The 25523-nt window shown below is 39.6% G+C and overlaps 1 protein-coding gene across 2 annotated transcripts in view; it reads right to left on the minus strand.

Annotated features, from left to right (window-relative positions):
• Window positions 1–3002: 3002 nt before the first annotated feature.
• Window positions 3003–25523, minus strand: part of MSL3 (MSL complex subunit 3) — a 199092-nt gene continuing 176571 nt past the window's right edge. For both annotated transcript variants that reach the window (XM_053707590.1, XM_053707591.1), the window contains 2 exons: window positions 23974–24058; window positions 3003–4235 (listed from right to left, as the gene is read on the minus strand). In XM_053707590.1, coding sequence (XP_053563565.1) covers window positions 4136–4235; window positions 23974–24058 — 185 coding nt within the window. In that variant the 3' untranslated portion in view covers window positions 3003–4135. The remainder of the gene's footprint in view (window positions 4236–23973; window positions 24059–25523) is intronic.

Raw genomic sequence — 25523 nt, forward strand, 5'->3', positions numbered from 1 at the left:
CCATTAGCAAAGATAACAAATTCTGAAAGCAGGAAACAAATTACAGAATAAACGTTTTTTATCTCAGTCAAACTATAATTCTCACAGCTCTGCTGAGAGAAATTACCTCCCTCAAAATAAGTTTTGAAGACCCCTGAGCTCTGTAGAGATGAACCGGATCATGCAGGGAATACAATGAGTTGCTGACTGAAATATTTGATGTGTAGTAAAAGCGCCAAAAAACGGCCCCTCCCCCTCACACACAGCAGTGAGGGAGAACAGAAACTGTCAGAAAACAGATTAAGCAACTGCCAAGTGGAAAAATAGTGCCCAAACATTTATTCACTCAGTACCTCAGTAAATGAAAACGATTTTACATTCCAGCAAAAACGTTAAACATAATCTCTAGTAATTAAACAGCTTTATGTATTTCTTACAGTGTAATTCTAGTGAAGTACCATTCCCCAGAATACTGAAGTGTAAAGTATACATACATGACATTATATCGGTATGGCAGGATTTTCTCATCAATTCCATTGTCAGAAAATAAAAACTGCTACATACCTCTATGCAGATTCATCTGCCCGCTGTCCCCTGATCTGAAGTTTACCTCTCCTCAGATGGCCGAGAAACAGCAATATGATCTTAACTACTCCGGCTAAAATCATAACAAAAACTCTGGTAGATTCTTCTTCAAACTCTGCCAGAGAGATAATAACACACTCCGGTGCTATTTTAAAATAACAAACTTTTGATTGAAGATATAAAACTAAGTATAATCACCATAGTCCTCTCACACATCCTATCTAGTCGTTGGGTGCAAGAGAATGACTGGGAGTGACGTAGAGGGGAGGAGCTATATGCAGCTCTGCTGGGTGAATCCTCTTGCACTTCCTGTTGGGGAGGAGTAATATCCCAGAAGTAATGATGACCCGTGGACTGATCACACTTAACAGAAGAAAACAATTTATGCAAGTTGTTATTATCAATCCATATCTAATTACTGCTCTTTTGTAAAATTTACGAAACTTAATTTTATTAAATTTTAAGATAAAGACATGTTATATACCACAACAGTTAAATCTGTTAAATCTGTATTGCATGTTCAAACCTTAATACCATAAATAAAAACAGGTTAATAAACCTTTACTCCAGGAGTATATAATGAGTTTGGAAGTTCTAGAGCAGTGCTAATATCGTTGCTGAAACTTTTTCGAATCTGTGAACAATCAATTGATTCTTCCTATAGAAATATGCATAACCCACAAGTATGGGTTTAAGTTATGCTGTGCCTGTGCTATCTGCAGAAACGTTTTGTTGTGTTGAGTTACTTGATACTTGTTTTAATTATTAACAGAGAACTGTTAAAGGTTTTATATTGGGTAATATGTTCAATTTAGCCAATACAGTTTACAGTTTTTTGTTTTTTATATTTTAAAGTTGCACTTCTGTTTGTTTATGAAACTTGGTTTTATTTAATTGTAAGTTTAATAAAGATGTTACATATCACTATGGCTAAATCTGTGTCTATATTGCATGTTTAAACCTTAATACCATAAATATTAACAGGTATTATGTTTACTCCTGGAGTATGTAATCAGTTTGCAAATGATAGAGAAATGCTTAAATAACGCATTACACTTTAACTAAACCCCTTAGATTTTAGTTGACTAAAATCTACTGGAAATTCAGTCGACTAAAACTAGACTAAAACTAAAACAATTCAGATGACTAAAATACGACTAAAACTAAAATGGCATTTTAGTGAAACTAAAACTAAGACTAAATTGAAATTTGCCGTCAAAATTAACACTGATGCGCGCCCTCAGTATAGAGATATTATATATATATATATATATATATATATATATATATATATAATAAAATGTCCTTAACACTCCATTTGACAAAGTTGCGCTAATGCATCCGCCAACAATGGCGGTCTCCTCCGGTTTGAGTATACAACAGTATGTACGGTAATAAGTGCAGACACCTAACAAACACTATTAGTGGCCTTTAGTAGAGGAGGATAAAATCTGACAGGCACAAAGGCCTGAGCCCAAACAGCAATAGCCAGCGCAACAAATAATAGGCGCCCAAAATAACCGCCATAAAACGTCCAATCTCTGTAATTGTACCAAAAACATACTTCTGACTACTTATAAGCAGCAAATCTCTTATATAGCTAAATCTGAGAGACAAATAAGTAGCACAAACTGTGTAATTGGCCGACTTAACCCAGTACTCTGCTCTGCCACCAAATATCCTAAACTTGCAGATATATATCTCTGATATACAAACCGCTCCTGAAGGTAGCAGGTCCATCCAGGTCCCTATTATTCCAGTCCTTGCTGTACAATATAAATATGAAAGGACTTACCCTTCAAGGTCTTCTGCTGTGGAGCAGTCACAGCAGCTGCAGGTCTGTCTGCCTCATCCGACCGCTGACAGGAACCTGAAGAAAATGTTCTTTGCCTCCACCTGGTGGCCGGGAGTTGAATTCCAACTAGTAATTAGAATGGATTTGTGGACTCTCCATGCCAATGGGAAAGAAAGGGCCATTTTAGACTTAGGCCTCCATCAATCATTCTGCATGAGAACAAGTTTCTCAGAAAGAGCACATCCGCATGCCTTCAGGGCCTCCAGAGCAGCATCAGCTGCCTGAATTTAAGACTGCACAAGCAATTTCTAGTACAACCAATTGTGTGTGAGCAGGGCTTGTCAGCTGTCCTGGATGAATGAGCCCAGGTTGTCAGATGTCTGCAACCCCTAAGGTAGTGGACAAGTTAAGAAGCATTAGTCATAGGACTTTCTGTTGCAGGGTCAACAGCCCCGAAACTGATTTAACAGAGTCATAAATTGGGGCCTTACAATGGAGTCTTCTCACAAACTAAGATTAATACATTTTTGGTGTAACATAATTCTGTTGATCATTAATAAAATATTCACCAATAATTTATGACAAGTTTCAACTTTTTCTGATAACTATAAGAAACAAACAAAAATGACACAAAAGCCAGATATATATATTCCCATAAAAATTGGGAAAACAATCATTTACTTTTTTATATCACATACTGACTGCAATGCAACAGAACATCTTGCATAAAAAACTCTTGAATTCAGTTAATTCCTTGAACTGATATCATATACTTTACATCCTAATAATTATAATGCACCATGTAACATTGCCAAATATCAGACATGCAGACTAGGAATTGAATAGTTATCATTAAAGGGACAGTTTAATCAAAAAATTTCTCCCCTTTAATTTGTTCCCAATGATCCACTTTACCTGCTGAATTGTATTAAATTATTTACAAGTATTTCCATCAACCTTATATTGGCATTTGAATTAGTTTATTTAGCCTGTGGTATTCCAACCCATCCTGAAAGTTTTTGGCCTTGAGGCCAAGCTGTGTTAACACAGCCAGTTGAAGAAATTTACACTCCCAGTGGGTTATCGAAGAGATAAGGTAATAAAATGTTAATTTTCCATTGTTCTCTCCAAGTATTGGTGATTGGTTTATGGTAGATAAGAGAAAGAAGCTTGAATAAGTACACAATGTGATAAATTAATGAGATTTGATTATACCTACAAAGCTCAACCCTTTTTTTTAGGTTGTGGCTTCAAAACACAAAATCAGCTAATTCATATACACAAATAGGTCTTAAAAAGGCAAATCTCATACATTTTATACTCTGCAGCCGGTAAAAAAAAGTAATTGGAAACACATTAAGGGAAAAACAAATGTTATAGTATACTGTCCCTTTAAGGACAGACATTTTAGCTTTACTTTAAAACAAGAGAACTATATACTGAGTTGCTTACTTATATTTACTTTAAATTAGCAACTCTAGACATACAAAAACACTAAAATTGTGCAGAAAAACTGCAGATAATTTGTTAACATTTAATAAGACAGGAGATTTCAAGATGATAAAAGTGGAAAAAACAAAAACTTTGAGTCTTGAGGTCTTGACTGTCGCCTAAGCCATTATATTTTCTTCATGCTGTAATTAATAAATATTTAGATATAACACTACACTAATCAGTCAACAACAAAAAAAGGACATTCATTTTGATAGTCGTATCTTCCCGAAATCTTTCTGCACTCAAGTTCACAATTTTGAGTTGTCAAGTAATGAGTGAAATTCAGTAAATTGCACGAGGATTTTTGGTGCTGTAATAAGCTTCACAGGCAGCAACATATGCAGACTCTGGAAAGAAGTCATCATGATATTCAGAAAGGAACCTGTAAAATAAACATGTAAGCAACTGTGAAGACAATTTGATATTGATCAGTATACACAACAATTTAATGCAAATACAGGTGGCCCTCGTTTTACAACGGTTCAATTTACACCGTTTCAGAATAACAACCTTTTTTTCCAGTCATGTGACTGCTATTGAAAAGCATTGAGAAGCAGTGAATTTATTAAAATAGCCAGTAGGTGGAGCTGTCCGCTTGTGTTGCAAGTGAAGTCTGTGTTGTGTGATTATTTTATTAGGTTTATAATGCTGTTTAGCAAATGTTTTTGTTCATTTAACTTAGTTTAATTATATATTCTGTGTTGTGTGATTATTTTATTAGGTTTATAATGCTGTTTAGCATTTAAAGTCTTCATTTTAAAGCTTTAAAAATAATGTATTAGGTGTTACTTATGCCAATTTTGAGAGGGGCCTGGAACCTATCTCCCTCACTTCCCATTGACTTACTTTATAAACTGGGTTTCAATTTACAACGGTTTCGATTTACAACCATTCCTTCTGGAACCTAACCCCGGCGTAAACTGAGGGCTACCTGTATATTACAAATAATTGTACACATTAAAATGAGCAAGGCAGTGCAAAACATACATGCTATAAGCAAGTTCAGGCATGTAAGTTTTACACAAATTCTTGTGGAACGCTTTGCATTTAACCTCTGCAAAGGGGTTAAATACATAAGTAAAGTGCCAGTCTATTAAATGATTTTCTCTAGTAAGTGAAGAGAAAAAAAGGCTTGATGCATATATTGAAGCCAATTAATATGGGTATTTTAATTGGCTTCATTATATGCATCAAGCCTTTTTTTCTCTTCACTTACTAGAGAAAATCATTCAATAGACCAGCGCCATCTACTACTACTATCTATCTATACACAGTCACAAGGGAGAGACTGCAAGAAGGCTGCGGTCTGACCTAAAGGAGAGTATCAGTTCTTAGTTCATTTGTACAGAATATTGTGCGTTTTTTTCCATCTTGCACCTCTGTATATTGTTTTCCTATAAGTAAAGTGCCACTCGAGCCACAAGCACTGCAGCTCCCAAGCTGAACACGGCCAGTGACTAACTCTGTTATGTGTCTGACTGATTGCCTCATCAGTTGGGTGATTGGGACCAGCAGTTTTGTTGCTCCTAAATTATGTTTTAAACCCCTGTACGTTGATAAATTCCAGGGCGAGTAATGCAAAAAGTACATGCTCCAATGAACTAGAGCATGCACTATAAACTTACTTTAGCAATACTACAAGGATGTGATCATCAAACATTTCTACAAACAATTGAAGTTTAAATATTTGCACTAGATAGTTAGAACACGTTTTTTTAGGTACAAAACTTCAGACAAACTTTTAAATGCAATTCGCAAACTCATGGTATCTACATAATTAACTTGGCTTTTACTAAGTGTAGAAGCACCATTGTAGCTGCAAGGTTTCAAAATACCCCTGTCTTTAATAAAGTGAAAAAGCTGCTGTACTCTGACCTACACTGGGCAATATATACATGCTAAACACCAGAATCATTTTTACGTTGCATTCAATAATCCGAAAAACTGTTTTAATATTTGGGATTTTAATTAATAGTATATGAGTTTGCAAAGGGTTTAGAAAGTAAATGGTAAAATAGAGCGGTCCCGCTATTATAAACAAGAAAACCCTTAATGATTGACAACGTACATTAAAGGAATAATAAGGTCAGAAAGGTCTATACATTAATCAATAGTAATAATACATTCAATATAGTATTCAAATACCTTGCGCTGCACTATTTGTTCCGATCGCCTGCTATTACGGCTAAAAAAAAACTGTAGCTTTCCAAACCCAGTGAGGCTAACTTGAATTAGCCAATCATGGTGGGCAACCTATGCTCTACCTTCTCTGCAGTTCCTGGTACTTGTGTGAAGCCCCTGCATGCGCTCTGATGTTGAAAATTCTAACGCATGCACATTGTAACATTGAGTTTCATCACCAACATCTTCACTCTAGCAGTCATGTGACCGCAGTCATTCCCAAGTTGAGAGAGGCATCATTGTGACCGTAATTATAAACGTATAAAATATATTTCCCTTAGAAATACGAGCATTTAAAATAAGGCATTGTTAATACTTTAAATCTGGTGCACATTATTATTATTAAAGTCAGGGCTGCCACTAGAAAATTTGGGGCCCGACTTAACCATTGATCAGGGCCCCCCCCCTTTGACATGTGCAATTTTTGACCAAGTGACTAAAACGTATGTGCACTTTATTCTTAAGTGTAGTCAAACTTGGAAATGTTGTAAAGGTAGTAACACACAAACACAGAAACACAGACACACTAATACACTGAAACATACACTCACACATAAGGATTCACATATAGACACTAGCAGATACGCAAAGAAACACACTCAGACACAGACACCCAAACAGACACTCAGCACTTGTTTACATTGACCTGACAAGTAATGAGGTAGACTACAGTTCTGTCAAAAAAGGAGGTTTACAGAACAAAATATGGAGTTCTGATTATCTTTTTGTCAAGGAAAATGCCAACTAAATGATGACAACAGCATGCCATGGCTGAAAGGAAGGGCCCTGAACTGCCTAAACAATAATTTAAAGGTTAAATGGTGGATTGGTGACTTCCGGAAAGGTCTCATTAGTCTCAAAGATGTGAACAATCAGTAGTAAGGTCACACACACACACACACACACAGAGACAACCACATAAAACACAGAAAGACAAATACACACACCTTCACTGAGACATCCACAGAAAACACACAAAGATACACACATTCTCACAGAGACACCCACAAAAAATGCAGACATACACACACCCTCACAGAGACACCCACAGAAAACACACACCCTCAGAGACATCCACAGAAAACACAGACAGACATACACACACCCACCCTCACAGAGACAACCACAGAAAACACATAAAACATACACACCCACCCTCACAGAGGCATCCATAGAAAATACACAGACATACATACACACACCCTCACATAAACACCCATAGAAAAAGCACAAAGACATACACACAGACATCCACAGAAAATGCACAAAGACATACATACCCACCCTCACAGAGAGACCCCACAGAAATAAAATACATGCATACTCAGAGACAAACAAAAGCACAAAGACATTAACACACAGACACTCACAGAAACACTCACAGGAGGTAACATTTCTGTACATTGCATCCCCTAAATCAACAGTGTGTGGCATGCATGATAAAACAAATTGCAGAAATTAAGAGATTACTTTTTAAAGAATCATATTTGTAAATGTGCAAACAAAAATAATTCTGTGAATTCAAAATTGTACATTAATGATCTGGGTAGATGGCTAGATGAAGTACTTTTAGAAGGTTGACATAAGTTTGTTTTTTTTCCTCCCATTTTCCCCAACCAAGAGCACCACTTCAAATATAGTGTACAAATGTTCCCATCTGTCAGCTGTACTTATGGATTTTGAAAATGCTGTACTCTATATGGTCTTGGTGGAAGCATAATCTGTGGTACTCATACCATTAGATCTGGTTAAATGCAGGATTTAGGCTTGTTTGTATGTATTTCAAAATTAAGTCAGCTGTAGTGTAAACTGAACAGTTTTAAGTTAACCTGTCTCATTCCAACACTGAGCAATCTTAGTCTGAGAGTATAACATTTTATGCAGATGTAAAAATCTTACATAAAATGCCTCCTTGCATCTGGAAAGTCCTTGCATAAAGGGGCAGTAAACTGGAATGTAATATATATATATATATATATATATATATATATATATATATATATACTAATTAAAAACGCATATCTGCCAAAAGGGCACCTACCATTTGTGTATTGAGGAGGAAACATTTCTGCATGGCTTTAAATATAAAATTTCAACAGCATTGTCAAATAATCATAAATACACTGCTGCTAAAAAAAATGTGTTTTTATAGGCCCCTGGCCCCACCATACAACTACTACCACACTGAAGTTACAATCCGAAATTGCACAAAGAAATAAAAAACATTTACTAAATCAGTCCTACCTCCTCTGCAAATGAAAGTGATCTGCCGTCTGACTCAGGCACACACTGTACAAACAAAGTGCCAAGTCTGTCTCACACTGTGCATAGTGATTTAGTGCACACTCAAAAAAAACCTCTCAAATGCTAATACTTTACTCCACTGGAGGCTGCCAAAATTTAAAAAAAGAATAATTTTATTTTAGTTGTTCTTGCCTCATGGGGCCCCCGCCAGGAGTCACCCCTGTCACCCCCTGATGGCGGCCCTGATTAAAGGAATCACCCCTATCTAAACAAGCACTTTAATAGTGTTGCATTTATTTTAATCAACCAATGGACAAACTAGAACAGTTCTGAAATATGAATTATAAAAATTGTGTTATTAAAATAATTAATAATAATATAATAAATTATACATATGCAGCATCAGAGAATCAACCCTAGAGAAACGAGAACTTTTATATTGTTGCAATTATTTAAATTAGGCCTTAAAAATAAATGAATTAGGCATTACAGCCTATTTTAACAATTAGTATACTAATACAATTTTCTAAACTTTTATAACTATTACGATATATACATATAGCATTTGTGGGTGTGTATAAATGGTAATTTGTTAAAATTATATAGGCGTTTAAAATACTTAGCCAGATCACCTGTCCTAGGGGGCTGGCAATTCTAAACGTCATACTTAATCAAATATTGTTTAAAAACTTCACAGAGGATTCGTTTTAAAAAAAATACTAAGTTAATTTCCATTTACATATACTATGTAAACATTTACATTGAAAAAAAGTGTTCTAATCCTTAAAGGGGTAACAAATTTCTTACTGCAGCAATACAATATATAATAAATAAAAATGTAGTGGCCCAATGTGCCGTCTCATGCATTTCAGGTTTGTGTAGTGTGACTCTTAAAAAATTATGGTTTGGGAGAGATTTCACACATATTCATATATACACACACACACAGTATATATAAATAAAACTAAATTTATGCTTACCTGATAAATTTATTTATTTCCGGACATGGATAGTCCACAACGTCATTCCAATTACTAGTGGGATATTCAACTCCTGGCCAGCAGGAGGAGGCAAAGAGCACCCCAGCAAAGCTGTTAAGTGTAACTGCCTTATCCATAACTCCCAGTCAGTCATTCAGCCGAAGGAAATGGAAAGGAAGAAAACACAAGGGTAAAAAGGTGCCTGATGTGTACTCAAAAAAACTGTCAAATAAAAAATAAAAAAAGGTGGGGACGTGGACTCTCCATAAATAAAAATGTAGTGGCCCAATGTGCCGGAAATAAATAAATTTATCAGGTAAGCATCAATTTTGTTTTCTTTCCTAAGACATGGAGAGTCCACAACGTCATTCCAATTACTAGTGGGAACCAATACCCAAGCTAGAGGAGACATAATGAACAGGGAGGGAGAAAAAGACAGGAGGACTTAAACAGAAGGCCCCACCACTTGAAGAACCTTTCTCCCAAAAGAAGCCTTAGCCGAGGCAAAAGTATCAAATCTCTAGAATTTGGGAAAAGTATGCAGAGAGGACCATGATGCCGCCTTGCAAATCTGATCCACAGAAGCTTCATTTTTAAAAGTCCAAAAAGAGGAGACAGCCCTAGTGGAATGAGCTGTAATTCTCTCAGGAGGCTGCTGTCCAGCAGTCTCATAAGCCAAACTAATCAAACTCCTCAACCATAGAGACAGAGCAGTAGAAGTGACCTTCTGACCCTTACGTTTTCCAGAGAAAACAACAAATAGGGCAGAAGATTGCCTAAAATCTTTAGTAGCTTGAAGGTAAAATGTTAGAGCATGCACATCTAAGTTAGGCAAAAGATGTTCCTTATGAGAAGAAGGATTAGGACAAAGAAGGAACAACAATTTTTCCAATTAAAGTTTCGATCCAATATCACCTTGGGGAGGAACCCCAATTTAGTACGAAGGACCACCTTATCAGCATGAAAAACATAATTTATGCTTACCTGATAAATTTATTTCTCTTGTGATGTATCGAGTCCACGGATTCATCCTTACTTGTGGGATATTCTCCTCCCCTACAGGAAGTGGCAAAGAGAGCACCCACAGCAGAGCTGTCTATATAGCTCTCCCTTTAGCTCCACCCCCCAGTCATTCGACCGAAGGCTAGGAAGAAAAAGGAGAAACTATAGGGTGCGGTGGTGACTGAAAGTTTTAAAATAAAAATATATATGCCTGTCTTAAAAAACAGGGCGGGCCGTGGACTCAATACATCACAAGAGAAATAAATTTATCAGGTAAGCATAAATTATGTTTTCTCTTGTAAGATATATCGAGCCCACGGATTCATCCTTACTTGTGGGATACCAATACCAAAGCTTTAGGACACGGATGAAGGCAGGGACAAGACAGGGACCTTAAATGGAAGGCACCACTGCTTGTAGAACCTTTCTCCCAAAAATAGCCTCCGAAGAAGCAAAAGTATTGAATTTGTAAAATTTTGAAAAAGTATGAAGCAAAGACCAAGTCGCCGCCTTACAAATCTGTTCAACAGAAGCCTCATTTTTAAAAGCCCATGTGGAAGCCACAGATCTAGTAGAATGAGCAGTAATTCTTTCAGGAGGCTGCTGGCCAGCAGTCTCATAAGCCAAACGAATGATGCTTTTCAGCCAAAAGGAAAGTGAGGTAGCAGTAGCCCTTTGACCTCTCAGTTTACCAGAATAAACAACAAACAAAGAAGATGTTTAACGGAAATCTTTAGTTGCTTGTAAGTAGAACTTTAAAGCACGAACCACATCAAGATTGTGTAACAGACGTTCCTTCTTAGATGAAGGATTAGGACACAAAGAAGGAACCAAAACCTCTTGATTGATATTCTTATTAGAAACAACATTAGGAAGAAACCCAGGTTTGGTACGTAAAACCACCTTATCTGCATGGAAAACAAGGTAAGGTGAATCACATTGTAAAGCACATAGCTCAGAAACTCTTCGAGCCGAAGAGATAGCTACTAAAAACAAAACTTTCCAAGATAGAAGCTTAATATCTATTGAATGCATAGGTTCAAGGGAACCCCTTGAAGAACTTTAAGAACTAAGTTTAGGCTCCATGGCGGAGCAACAGGTTTAAATACAGGCTTGATTCTGACCAAATCCTGACTAAATGCTTGAACGACTGGAACATCTCCACAAGTAACCTTTGGATTCACACCAATAAAGATATTTGCGCCAAATCTTATGATAGATCTTCCTGGTAACAGGCTTTCTAGCCTGAATCAGGGTATCAATGACCGACTCAGAGAAACCACGCTTTGATAGAATCAGGTGTTCAATCTCCAAGCAGTCAGACGCAGAGAAATTAGATTTGGAATGCGTGAACGGACCTTGGATTAGAAGGTCCCGTCTCATTGGCAGAGTCCACGGTGGAACCGAGGACATGTCCACTAGGTCTGCATACCAAGTCCTGCGTGGCCACTCAGGTGCTATCAGAATTACCGAAGCGCTCTCCTGCTTGATTCTGGCAACCAGACGTGGAAGGAGAGGAAACGGTGGAAATACATAGACCAGATTGAAGGACCAAGTCACTGCTAGAGCATCTATCAGTACCGCCTTGGGATCCCGTGACCTGGACCCGTAGCGAGGAAGTTTGGCATTCTGACGAGACGCCATCAGATCCAATTCTGGTGTGTCCCATAGCTAAAACAGCTGGGCAGATACCTCCGGATGGAGTCCCCACTCCCCCAGATGAAAAGTCTGATGACTTAGAAAATCCGCCTCCCAGTTCTCTACTCCTGGGATGTGGATCGCTGAGAGATGGCAAGAGTGATCCTCTGCCCACGGGATTATTTTGGTTACCTCCATCATCGCTAGAGAACTCTTTGTTCCTCCTTGATGATTGATATAAGCTACAGTCGTGATGTTGTCCGACTGAAACCTGATGAATTTGGCCGCAGCAAGCTGAGGCCACACCTGAAATGCATTGAATATCGCTCTCAGTTCTAGAATGTTTATCGGAAGGAGAGCTTCCCCCCGAGACCATAAGCCCTGTGCTTTCAGGGAATTCCAGACTGCACCCCAGCCTAGCAGGCTGGCATCTGTCGTTACAATGAGCCACTCTGGCCTGCGGAAACACAAGACAGGTGGTCCTGAGACAACCACCAGAGAAGAGAATCTCTGGTCTCCTAGTCCAGATGCAGTTGAGGAGATAAATCTGCATAATCCCCATTCCACTGTTTGAGCATGCATAGCTGCAGTGGTCTGAGGTGTAGGCGGGCAAAAGGAACTATGTCCATTGCCGCTACCATGAGACCGATTACCTCCATACACTGAGCCACTGATGGCTGAGGAATGGAATGAAGAGCTCGGCAAGTGGTTAAGAGTTTTAACTTTCTGACCTACGTCAGAAATATTTTCATTTCTACCGAGTCTATCAGAGTCCCTAGGAAGGAAACTCTTGTAAGAGGGAAGAGAGAACTCTTTTTTATGTTCACCTTCCACCCGTGAGATCTCAGAAAAGCCAAGACGATGTCCGTGTGAGACCTGGCTAGCTGGAAAGTCAACGCCTGAATTAAGATGTCGTCTAGATAAGGCGCCACTGCTATGCCCCGTGGTCGTAGAACCACCAGAAGGGACCCTAGCACCTTTGTGAAAATTCTGGGAGCCGTGGCCAACCCGAAGGGAAGGGCCACAAACTGGTAATGCCTGTTTAGAAAGGCGAATCTGAGGAATTGATGATGATCTCTGTGAATAGGGATGTGTAGATACGCATCCTTTAAGTCCACAGTAGTCATATATTGACCCTCCTGGATCAGAGGTAGAATAGTCTGAATAGTCTCCATCTTGAATGATGAAACTTAGAGGAACTGGTTTAGAATTTTGAGATCCAAGATTGGTCTGAAAGTTCCCTCTTTCTTGGGAATTACAAACAGGTTTGAATAAAACCCTAGCCACTGTTCCTCTTTTGGGACTGGGCGAATCACTCCCATGGTATGTAGGTCTTCTACACAGCGTAAGAACGCCTCTCTCTTTGTCTGGTTTACAATCGAGAAATGTGTAATCTCCCCCTTGGAAGGGAGCCCTTGAATTCCAGAAGATATCCCTGGGACACAATTTCTAAAGCCCAGGGATCCTGAACATCTCTTGCCCAAGCCTGAGCAAAGAGAGAGAGTCTGCCCACTTCTAGATCCGATCCCGGATCGGGGGCTACCCCTTCATGCTGTCTTAGAGGCAGCTGCAGGCTTCTTGGCCTGTTTACCCTTGTTCCAAGCCTGGTTAGATCTCCAGACTGACTTGGATTGAGCAAAATTCCCCTCTTGCTTTGTAGCAGAGGAAGCTGAAGCGGGACCACTCTTAAAGTTCCGAAAGGAACGAAAATTATTTTGTTTGGTCCTCATCTTATTTGATCTATCCTGAGGGAGGGCATGACCTTTCCCTCCAGTAATGTCTGAAATAATCTCTTTCAGTTCAGGCCAGAATAGGGTCTTTCCTTTGAAAGGGATGTTCAAAAGTTTAGATTTTGATGACACATCAGCAGACCAGGACTTAAGCCATAACACCCTGCGTGCTAAAATGGCAAAACCTGAATTCTTTGCCGCTAATTTAGCCAGTTGAAAAGCGGCATCTGTAATAAAAGAATTAGCCAACTTAAGGGCCTTAATTCTGTCCATAATTTCCTCTAATGGAGTCTCCATTTGAAGAGCCTCTTCTAGAGCCTCAAACCAGAAAGCAGCTGCAGTAGTTACAGGAACAATGCATGCAATAGGTTGAAGAGAAAAACCTTGATGAACAAAAATTTTCTCCAGGAGACCCTCTAATTTTTTATCCATAGGATCTTTGAAAGCACAACTGTCCTCAATAGGTATAGTTGCACGCTTAGACAGAGTAGAAATAGCTCCCTCCACCTTAGGAACTGTCTGCCATGAGTCCCTTATGGTGTCAGATATGGGAAACATTTTCTTAAAAACAGGAGGGGGAGTGAACGGAATACCTGGTCTATCCAACTCCCTAGCAATAATATTCACAATCCTCTTAAGGACTGGAAAAAACATGTAAACAGGAACCTCTAAGTATCTATCCATTTTACACAATTTCTCTGGGACCACTATAGGGTCACAATCATCTAGAGTTGCTAATACCTCCCTAAGCAATAAGTGGAGGTGTTCAAGCTTAAATTTAAAGGCCGTCATATCAGAATCTGTCTGAGGAAGCGTCTTTCCTGAATCAGAAAATTCTCCCTCAGATAACAAATCCCTCGCCCCTTCAGAGCATTGTGAGGGTATATCAGATACGGCTACTAAAGCATGAGACGGCTCAGCATTTTTCCTTAACCCAGAGCTGTCCCGCTTTCCTTGTAAACCAGGCAGTTTGGATAAAAACCTCAGTGAGGGTTGTATTCATAACTGTGGCCATGTCTTGTAAAGTAAATGAATGTGACGCACTAGAGGTACTTGGCGTCATTTGTGCGGGCGTTACTGGTTGTGATACTTGGGGAGAGCTAGATGGCGAACCCTCATTTACTCCTGACTGAGAATCATCTATTGCCCTATTTTTAAATACTAATATATGTTCTTTATAATTTATAGACATATCAGTACAATTGGGACACATTCTAAGAGGGGGTTCCACAATGGCTTCCAAACATATTGAACAAGGATTTTCCTTGGTGTCAGACATGTTAAACAGGCTAGTAATGTAACAAGCAAGCTTGGAAAACACTGAAATCAAAGTAAATAAAACTTAGAAATAAAAACGGTACTGTGCCTTTAAGTGAAAAAACATAATTTATGCTTACCTGATAAATTCCTTTCTTCTGTAGTGTGATCAGTCCACGGGTCATCATTACTTCTGGGATATTACTCCTCCCCAACAGGAAGTGCAAGAGGATTCACCCAGCAGAGCTGCATATAGCTCCTCCCCTCTACGTCACTCCCAGTCATTCGACCAAGGACCAACGAGAAAGGAAAAGCCAAGGGTGAAGTGGTGACTGGAGTATAAATTAAAAAATATTTACCTGCCTTAAAAACAGGGCGGGCCGTGGACTGATCACACTACAGAAGAAAGGAATTTATCAGGTAAGCATAAATTATGTTTTCTTCTGTTAAGTGTGATCAGTCCACGGGTCATCATTACTTCTGGGATACCAATACCAAAGCAAAAGTACACGGATGACGGGAGGGATAGGCAGGCTCTTTATACAGAAGGAACCACTGCCTGAAGAACCTTTCTCCCAAAAATAGCCTCCGATGAAGCAAAAGTGTCAAATTTGTAAAATTTGGAAAAAGTATGAAGCGAAGACCAAGTTGCAGCCTTGCAAATCTGTTCAACAGAGGCCTCATTCTTGAAGGCCCAAGTGGAAGCCACAGCTCTAGTAGAATGAGCTGTAATTCTTTCAGGAGGCTGCTGTCCAGCAGTCTCATAAGCTAAACGAATTATGCTACGAAGCCAAAAAGAAAGAGAGGTAGCGGAAGCTTTTTGACCTCTCCTCTGCCCAGAGTAAATGACAAACAGAGAAGACGTTTGTCGAAATTCCTTAGTTGCCTGTAAGTAAAATTTTAGAGCACGGACTACATCCAGGTTGTGCAGTAGACGTTCCTTCTTTGAAGAAGGATTTGGGCATAAAGAAGGAACAACAATCTCTTGATTGATATTCCTGTTAGTAACTACCTTAGGTAAGAACCCAGGTTTAGTACGCAGGACTACCTTATCCGAATGAAAAATCAAATAAGGAGAATCACAATGTAAGGCTGATAATTCAGAGACTCTTCGAGCCGAGGAAATAGCCATTAAAAATAGAACTTTCCAAGATAACAACTTTATATCAATGGAATGAAGGGGTTCAAACGGAACGCCCTGTAAAACATTAAGAACAAGGTTTAAACTCCATGGTGGAGCAACAGTTTTAAACACAGGCTTAATTCTGGCCAAAGCCTGACAAAAAGCCTGGACGTCAGGAACTTCTGACAGACGTTTGTGTAACAGAATGGACAGAGCTGAGATCTGTCCCTTTAATGAACTAGCAGATAAACCCTTTTCTAAACCTTCTTGTAGAAAAGACAATATCCTAGGAATCCTAACCTTACTCCAAGAGTAACCTTTGGATTCACACCAATATAGGTATTTACGCCATATCTTATGGTAAATCTTTCTGGTAACAGGTTTCCTAGCCTGTATTAAGGTATCAATAACTGACTCAGAAAATCCACGTCTTGATAAAATCAAGCGTTCAATTTCCAAGCAGTCAGCTTCAGAGAAGTTAGATTTTGATGTTTGAAGGGACCCTGTATCAGAAGGTCCTGTTTCAGAGGTAGAGACCAAGGTGGACAGGATGACATGTCCACCAGGTCTGCATACCAAGTCCTGCGTGGCCACGCAGGTGCTATTAGAATCACTGATGCTCTCTCTTGTTTGATTCTGGCAATCAATCGAGGAAGCAACGGGAAGGGTGGAAACACGTAAGCCATCCTGAAGTCCCAAGGTGCTGTCAGAGCATCTATCAGGACTGCTCCTGGATCCCTGGATCTGGACCCGTAACGAGGAAGCTTGGCGTTCTGTCGAGACGCCATGAGATCTATCTCTGGTTTGCCCCAACGTCGAAGTATTTGGGCAAAGACCTCCGGATGAAGTTCCCACTCCCCCGGATGAAAAGTCTGACGACTTAAGAAATCCGCCTCCCAGTTCTCCACTCCCGGGATGTGGATTGCTGACAGGTGGCAAGAGTGAGACTCTGCCCAGCAAATTATCTTTGATACTTCCATCATAGCTAGGGAGCTTCTTGTCCCTCCCTGATGGTTGATGTAAGCTACAGTCGTGATGTTGTCCGACTGAAACCTGATGAACCCCCGAGTTGTCAACTGGGGCCAAGCCAGGAGGGCATTGAGAACTGCTCTCAATTCCAGAATGTTTATTGGCAGGAGACTCTCCTCCTGACTCCATTGTCCCTGAGCCTTCAGAGAATTCCAGACGGCACCCCAACCTAGAAGGCTGGCGTCTGTTGTTACAATTGTCCAGTCTGGTCTGCTGAATGGCATCCCCCTGGACAGATGTGGCCAAGAAAGCCACCATAGAAGAGAATTTCTGGTCTCTTGATCCAGATTCAGAGAAGGGGATAAGTCTGAGTAATCCCCATTCCACTGACTTAGCATGCACAGTTGCAGTGGTCTGAGGTGTAAGCGTGCAAAGGGTACTATGTCCATTGCCGCTACCATTAAGCCGATTACCTCCATGCATTGAGCCACTGACGGGTGTTGAATGGAATGAAGGGTGCGGCAAGCACTTTGAAGTCTTGTTAGCCTGTCCTCTGTCAGGTAAATCTTCATTTCTACAGAATCTATAAGAGTCCCCAGGAAGGGAACTCTTGTGAGTGGAACGAGTGAACTTTTCTTTTCGTTCACCTTCCATCCATGTGACCTTAGAAATGCCAGCACTAACTCTGTATGAGACTTGGCAGTTTGAAAGCTTGAAGCTTGTATCAGAATGTCGTCTAGGTATGGAGCTACCGAGATTCCCCGCGGTCTTAGTACTGCCAGAAGAGCACCCAGAACCTTTGTGAAGATTCTTGGAGCTGTAGCCAATCCGAATGGAAGAGCCACAAACTGGTAATGCCTGTCTAGGAAGGCAAACCTTAGGTACCGATAATGATCTTTGTGAATCGGTATGTGAAGGTAAGCATCTTTTAAATCTACAGTGGTCATGTATTGACCCTCTTGGATCATAGGTAAAATTGTCCGAATAGTCTCCATCTTGAACGATGGAACTCTTAGGAATTTGTTTAGGATCTTTAAGTCCAGGATTGGTCTGAAAGTTCCCTCTTTTTTGGGAACCACAAACAGATTTGAGTAAAACCCCTGTCCCTGTTCCGATCGTGGAACTGGATGGATTACTCCCATTAACAAGAGCTCTTGTACGCAGCGTAGAAACGCCTCTTTCTTTGTCTGGATTGTTGACAATCTTGACAGATGAAATCTCTCTCTTGGAGGAGAGTATTTGAAGTCCAGAAGGTATCCCTGAGATATTATCTCTAGCGCCCAGGGATCCTGAACATCTCTTGCCCAAGCCTGGGCGAAGAGAGAAAGTCTGCCCCCCACTAGATCCGATCCCGGATCGGGGGCCCTCAATTCATGCTGTTTTAGGGGCAGCAGCAGGTTTCCTAGTCTGCTTGTCCTTGTTCCAGGACTGGTTAGGTTTCCAGCCTTGTTTGTAGCGAGCAACAGCTCCTTCCTGTTTTGGTGCAGAGGAAGTTGATGCTGCTCCTGCTTTGAAATTACGAAAGGAACGAAAATTAGACTGTCTAGTCTTGGCTTTGGCTTTGTCCTGAGGCAGGGCATGGCCTTTACCTCCTGTAATGTCAGCGATAATCTCTTTCAACCCGGGCCCGAATAAGGTCTGCCCTTTGAAAGGTATATTAAGCAATTTAGACTTAGAAGTAACATCAGCTGACCAGGATTTTAGCCACAGCGCCCTGCGTGCCTGAATGGCGAATCCTGAATTCTTCGCCGTAAGTTTAGTAAGATGTACTACGGCCTCCGAAATGAATGAATTAGCTAGTTTAAGGACTCTAAGCCTGTCCGTAATGTCGTCCAGAGTAGCTGAACCAATGTTCTCTTCCAGAGACTCAATCCAGAATGCCGCTGCAGCCGTGATCGGCGCAATGCATGCAAGGGGTTGCAATATAAAACCTTGTTGAACAAACATTTTCTTAAGGTAACCCTCTAACTTTTTATCCATTGGATCTGAAAAAGCACAGCTATCCTCCACCGGGATAGTGGTACGCTTAGCTAAGGTAGAAACTGCTCCCTCCACCTTAGGGACCGTTTGCCATAAGTCCCTTGTGGTGGCGTCTATTGGAAACATTTTTCTAAATATCGGAGGGGGTGAGAACGGCACACCGGGTCTATCCCACTCCTTAGTAACAATTTCAGTAAGTCTCTTAGGTATAGGAAAAACCTCAGTACTCGTCGGTACCGCAAAATATTTATCCAACCTACACATTTTCTCTGGTATTGCAACTGTGTTACAATCATTCAGAGCCGCTAACACCTCCCCTAGTAATACACGGAGGTTTTCCAGTTTAAATTTAAAATTTGAAATATCTGAATCCAGTCTGTTTGGATCAGAACCGTCACCCACAGAATGAAGTTCTCCGTCCTCATGTTCTGCCACCTGTGACGCAGTGTCTGACATGGCCCTAATATTATCAGCGCACTCTGTTCTCACCCCAGAGTGATCACGCTTACCTATTAGTTCTGGTAATTTAGCCAAAACCTCAGTCATAACAGTAGCCATATCCTGTAATGTGATTTGTAATGGCCGCCCAGATGTACTCGGCGCTACAATATCACGCACCTCCCTCTGAGCGGGAGATGTAGGTACTGACACGTGAGGCGAGTTAGTCGGCATAACTCTCCCCTCGTTGTTTGGTGAAATTTGTTCAATTTGTACAGATTGACTTTTATTTAAAGTAGCATCAATACAGTTAGTACATACATTTCTATTGGGCTCCACTTTGGCATTGCAACAAATGACACAGGTATCATCCTCTGAATCAGACATGTTTAACACACTAGCAAATAAACTTGCAACTTGGAAATACAATTCAATTAGAATAATATTAAAATGTACTGTGCCTTTAAGAAGCACAGAAGATCTATGACAGTTGAAAATTAATAAATTGAAACAGTTATAGCCTCAATCCTTGTAAACAACACAACTTTAGCAAAGGTTTAATCCCATTAGCAAAGATAACAAATTCTGAAAGCAGGAAACAAATTACAGAATAAACGTTTTTTATCTCAGTCAAACTATAATTCTCACAGCTCTGCTGAGAGAAATTACCTCCCTCAAAATAAGTTTTGAAGACCCCTGAGCTCTGTAGAGATGAACCGGATCATGCAGGGAATACAATGAGTTGCTGACTGAAATATTTGATGCATAGAAAAAGCGCCAAAAAACGGCCCCTCCCCCTCACACACAGCAGTGAGGGAGAACAGAAACTGTCAGAAAAACAGATTAAGCAACTGCCAAGTGGAAAAATGGTGCCCAAACATTTATTCACACAGTACCTCAGCAAATGAAAACGATTTTACATTCCAGCAAAAACGTTAAACATAATCTCTAGTTATTAAACAGCTTTATGTATTTCTTACAGTGTAATTCTAGTGAAGTACCATTCCCCAGAATACTGAAGTGTAAAGTATACATACATGACATTATATCGGTATGGCAGGATTTTCTCATCAATTCCATTGTCAGAAAATAAAAACTGCTACATACCTCTATGCAGATTCATCTGCCCGCTGTCCCCTGATCTGAAGTTTACCTCACTCCTCAGATGGCCGAGAACAGCAATATGATCTTAACTACTCCGGCTAAAATCATAGCAAAACTCTGGTAGATTCTTCTTCAAACTCTGCCAGAGAGGTAATAACACACTCCGGTGCTATTTTAAAATAACAAACTTTTGATTGAAGATATAAAACTAAGTATAATCACCATAGTCCTCTCACACATCCTATCTAGTCGTTGGGTGCAAGAGAATGACTGGGAGTGACGTAGAGGGGAGGAGCTATATGCAGCTCTGCTGGGTGAATCCTCTTGCACTTCCTGTTGGGGAGGAGTAATATCCCAGAAGTAATGATGACCCGTGGACTGATCACACTTAACAGAAGAAAAAGCTGCACAAGTTCTGCAAAACAGTGTAAAAAAGCAGTAAACTTAACGAAATTTTTACAGTAGTATCTTATAGCCTTAGTAACTTTGCACAGCTATGCAAGTAAACAATTAACCCCTTAATGGCCAAACCGGATTGAAAAAACTTCAAAACCGTTAAAAAAGACCTCCAGCACCTTGCCACAGCTCTGCTGTGGCGCCTACCTGCCCTTCAGAGCGATTTGTGGGGGGAAAAACCTCCTTTACAGCCCTCAAACACAGCAGGAACCTCTAGAGAAGCAGTTGGATGTCTCTAAGGAAAAGAAACTGCGCAACTGAGGTGCGAAAATAGGCCCCTCCCACCTCACTCAATGTTTTGAGGCCTATTAGAAAAACAACTGAGTGTCTCTTAATTAACCATGTGGGTTAAAAAACCCTAACACAAGCCACAATGACCCCTTTAGTCCCTTCAAAAAACGTTATAATTGCATAATTTACAACAAACAAAAACGTTTTTTCCTAACAGTGTCACCAGTAACAAATGAGCGCTTCAAGCAAGCTGAAATTCCTATCCAAGTGTCTGAATACAGCTTACCCTTCCCTCATGGGGATATTGCCAGCCTTTTCTAGAATAAACACAGTCTGTCTAGAAATATATAGACTGAACATACCTCATATGCAGCTTAGCATGCAAACCGTTCCCCCAACTGAAGTTTTCCTGTACTCTTCAGCAGTGGATCTTAGTTACAAAGTGCTAAGATCATAATCCTCCTTGCAGAAATCTTCATCTCTTTTCTGCCAGAGAGTAAATAGTACACACCGGCACCATTTAAAATAACAAACTTTTGCTTGAGAAACATTTTTGGCACCACACTCGCTCTGCACTTCCTAGTTACTTAGAGTAGGCAAAGAGAATGACTGGGGGGTGGAGCTAAGGGGGAGCTATATAGATAGCTCTGCTGTGGGTGCTCTCTTTGCCACTTCCTGTAGGGGAGGAGAATATCCCACAAGGATGAATCCGTGGGCTCGATACATCTTACAAGAGAAAATAAGGTAGGGGTAACCAGAAACAAAAAACTTTCCATGATAACAGTTTTATATCAACCACATACATGGGCTCAAACGGAGCCTGCTGCAAAACTCTGAGAACTAAATTAAGGTTTCACGGGGGAGCAACAGGTTATAACACAGGCCTGACTCTAACCAGGGCCTAAACAAAGGCTTGAACATCTGGTAGGTCTACCAGACGTTTGTGCAAAAAGATAGATAATATTAAAAAACGATCGATTATAAGGTTAACTTAAACAAACAGCCTCAGATGCCTGAGGCTCCTACCGGCTCAAGGAAAAATATACTCCTAGTAAGAGAAACTCTCTTGATTTCCTCCTCTGGGGATCCGGAGAGTAGATTAACAGGAGCCTATTCAGAAATGACACTGCAGAATCCAAGATGGCTGCACTAATGCTATTACCGCTCGGCTCCGTAAAAGCGGAAGTGCGGTCCACACGTGATCACAGAAAATAAACTGCAAGACATATTTACACCGCTCTAAAAGAGCGCAAAATTTTGCAGTTTCAAGCCAACATTAATCTGAATGTATGACAGAAAGTGGGAATAATATTATCCGGTAGCCCAATAATTACCAATAAAGATGTAAGCCTCTGAACAAGAAGCGCAAATAAAAGGAAGGTAGCCAATAAAGAACTCTTTGATTGTTAACCCCTAAACTCCCCTGGCCAAGTGAAACTCTTCTATTAACTGCCCCTCATAAATTAAAAATCCAAGTACACATCTATCAATAGAGATAGATTGATCCTTATCTGTATCCATAGTCTGGAATAACGGTCCCACAAGTAATGACAATAAAAAATCCAAGTGCCATGTCTATAAGATGACTCCTTAATTAATAAAGAGTATTGGGTCCCAATTAAAGGATCTGAATAGAGGGTTAACCTCCTTAGTGCTGCTCCTGTGATAAATGTTGATCCTTAGGTGTGGAAGGCACTCTCTCACTCAAGAGATTGACATGGACACAGCTAGACCCCAGTCCTTGCTTGCAGGGAAAAGTACCCATAAAAGGATTCAAATCTTCAGACACCAACTTAGCACAACCTCCATTGACAGAGGCAAAGAGAATGACTGGGGGTTATGGGTAAGGCAGTTACACTTAAAGGGACATTATACACTCATTTCTTTGCATAAATGTTTTGTAGATAATCTATTTATATAGCCCATAAAGTTTTTTTTTTAAATTATTGTATAGTTTTGCTTATTTTTAAATAACATTGCTCTGATTTTCAGACTCCTAACCAAGCCCCAAAGTTTTATGTGAATACGCTCGACTACCTACTCCAGCTTGCTCCTGTTTGTGTAAAGGGTCTTTTCATATGCAAAAGAAGGGGGAGGGGGAAGTTTCGTATTTGCCACTTGCAGTGGGCTTTCCAGCTACCTTTTCAACAGAGCCAAACTGACAGCTTCTAAGTAAATTTTTAAACAGTTTTATACTGGATTTTTATTTCAGTATCTGTGCATATTATTCTTTATAGTAGTGTCTATTACATGCAGTTATATGAAAATGAGTGTATACTGTCCCTTTAACAGCTTTGCTGGGGTGCTCTTTGCCTCCTCCTGCTGGCCAGGAGTTGAATATCCCACTAGTAAATGGAATGACTTTGTGGACTCTCCATTGTCTTAGGAAATAAATATATTATACACACACACAAACACAGTACACATCATATATATATATATACATATATACACACACACACACACACGTGTCATGTAAATAACGGAAGCTTATAAACAAATCAGTTAAAGCTTGGCACCTATACAACTGGCATACAAATACAACAGTACAGTATGCATTAATGATGTAGCAGACTGACAAACTCATGATAACCTCAACTTTTTGTTTACAGCAGAACTAGATAGCAAATGTTATATTTTATTAACCTTTTAAATACACCACAACAAATATTATTGTAACGCCCAATATTTGCCAGTAGCCACCAATGGTGAAATGTTAGCTATCTAAACTATTAAAATATTGATAGATTATTACACTTAATATAAAAAATATATATATTTGTTTACCTTAGAAAAAGCTCAAAATGCTTGAGCAAAGCTTTCAAGTTTTTTTCAGCAAAGTACATCTTCCCCATTATTTCTGGAAGTTTTACTGTATGGAGAAAAAAACAAAACACAAAACATATGAGAGATAGCGATAAAAAAACATAACTTATGTAAGAACTTACATGATAAATTAATTTATTTCATGGTGGCGAGAGTCCACAAGCTTGTTACTGAAGGGATACACATTCCTACCAGGAGGCGGCAAAGATTCCCAAACCTCAAATGCCTATAAATAAACCTCCCACCTCACTCATATCTCAGTTTAACGAATAGCCAAGTAGGTGAGGTGAAATGAGAAAAAGCATAAAAAAGAAAAAGCAGGATAAAAAGTGTGCTTTATACAAAAACAATCTAAACCACAGAAAAATGGGTGGGCCTCGTGGACTCTCACCACCATAAAATAAATTAATTTATCAGGTAAGTTCTTACATAACTTATGTGTTCTTTCATATAGGTGGCTTGTTACTGATGGGAAATAATACCCAACATGTGGAAGTCCACGAGTAAAAATAAAGGGAGGGATAAAATAAAAACAGCTATTTCCGCTGAGAAATTAAATTTAAAAAAATAACTAAGTTTCTTTAAAACGTCAAAAAACAAATCACAGGCACTAGATTAAAACAGACAGCTGCCTAAAGAACCTTTCTACCAAAAGCTGCTTCCTAAGAAGCAAAACATCAAAATGGTAAAATTTACTAAAGGTATGCAAAGAAGACCAAGTGGCTGCTTTGCAAATTTGATCAACTGAAGCTTCATTCTTGAAAGCCCAAGAGGTAGCAACTTATCTTGTAGAATGAGCTGTAATTTTCTGAGGCGGAGACTGACCCGCCTCCAGATAAGCTTTGTGAATCAAAAGTTTTAACCAAGATGCTAAAGTAACAGCAGATGCTTTCTGACCTATACTAGAACCAGAAAAAATAATAGACTAGAAGTCTGTCTGAAATCCGTAGTAGCATCTACATAGTATTTCAAAGCTCTAATGACATCCAAAGCGTGTAAAGATTTTTCAATAGAATTTTTAGGATTAGGACATAAAGAACAACAATTTCCCTATTAATGTTGTTATAATTCACAACTTTATGCAGAAATTTAAAAGAAGTCCGCAAAACAGCTTTATCTTGATGGAAAATCAGATAAGTAGACTTGCAAGAGAGAGCAGACAATTCAGAAACTCTTCTAGCAGAAGAGATGGTCAATAGGAACAATACTTTCCAAGAAAGTAGTTTAATGTCTAAAGAATGTATAGGCTCAAAAGGAGAAGCCTGCAAAATCTTCAATACCAAATTAAGACTCAGAGGAGGAGAAATAGATTGAATAACAGTTTTAAAGCCTGGACAAAACAGTGAATATCAGGAAGATTAGCAATATTTCTGTGACATAAAACAGAAAGAACAGTGATTTGTCCTTTTACGGTATTGGCAGACAAACCTTTATCCAAACCATCCTGAAGAAACTAGAGTAGCCTAAGAATCTGAAAGGAATGCCAGGAATAATCATGTGAAGAACACCAT

This window comes from Bombina bombina, chromosome 3, assembly GCF_027579735.1.
Source record: "Bombina bombina isolate aBomBom1 chromosome 3, aBomBom1.pri, whole genome shotgun sequence".
In the NCBI taxonomy this organism is placed as follows: domain Eukaryota; kingdom Metazoa; phylum Chordata; class Amphibia; order Anura; family Bombinatoridae; genus Bombina; species Bombina bombina.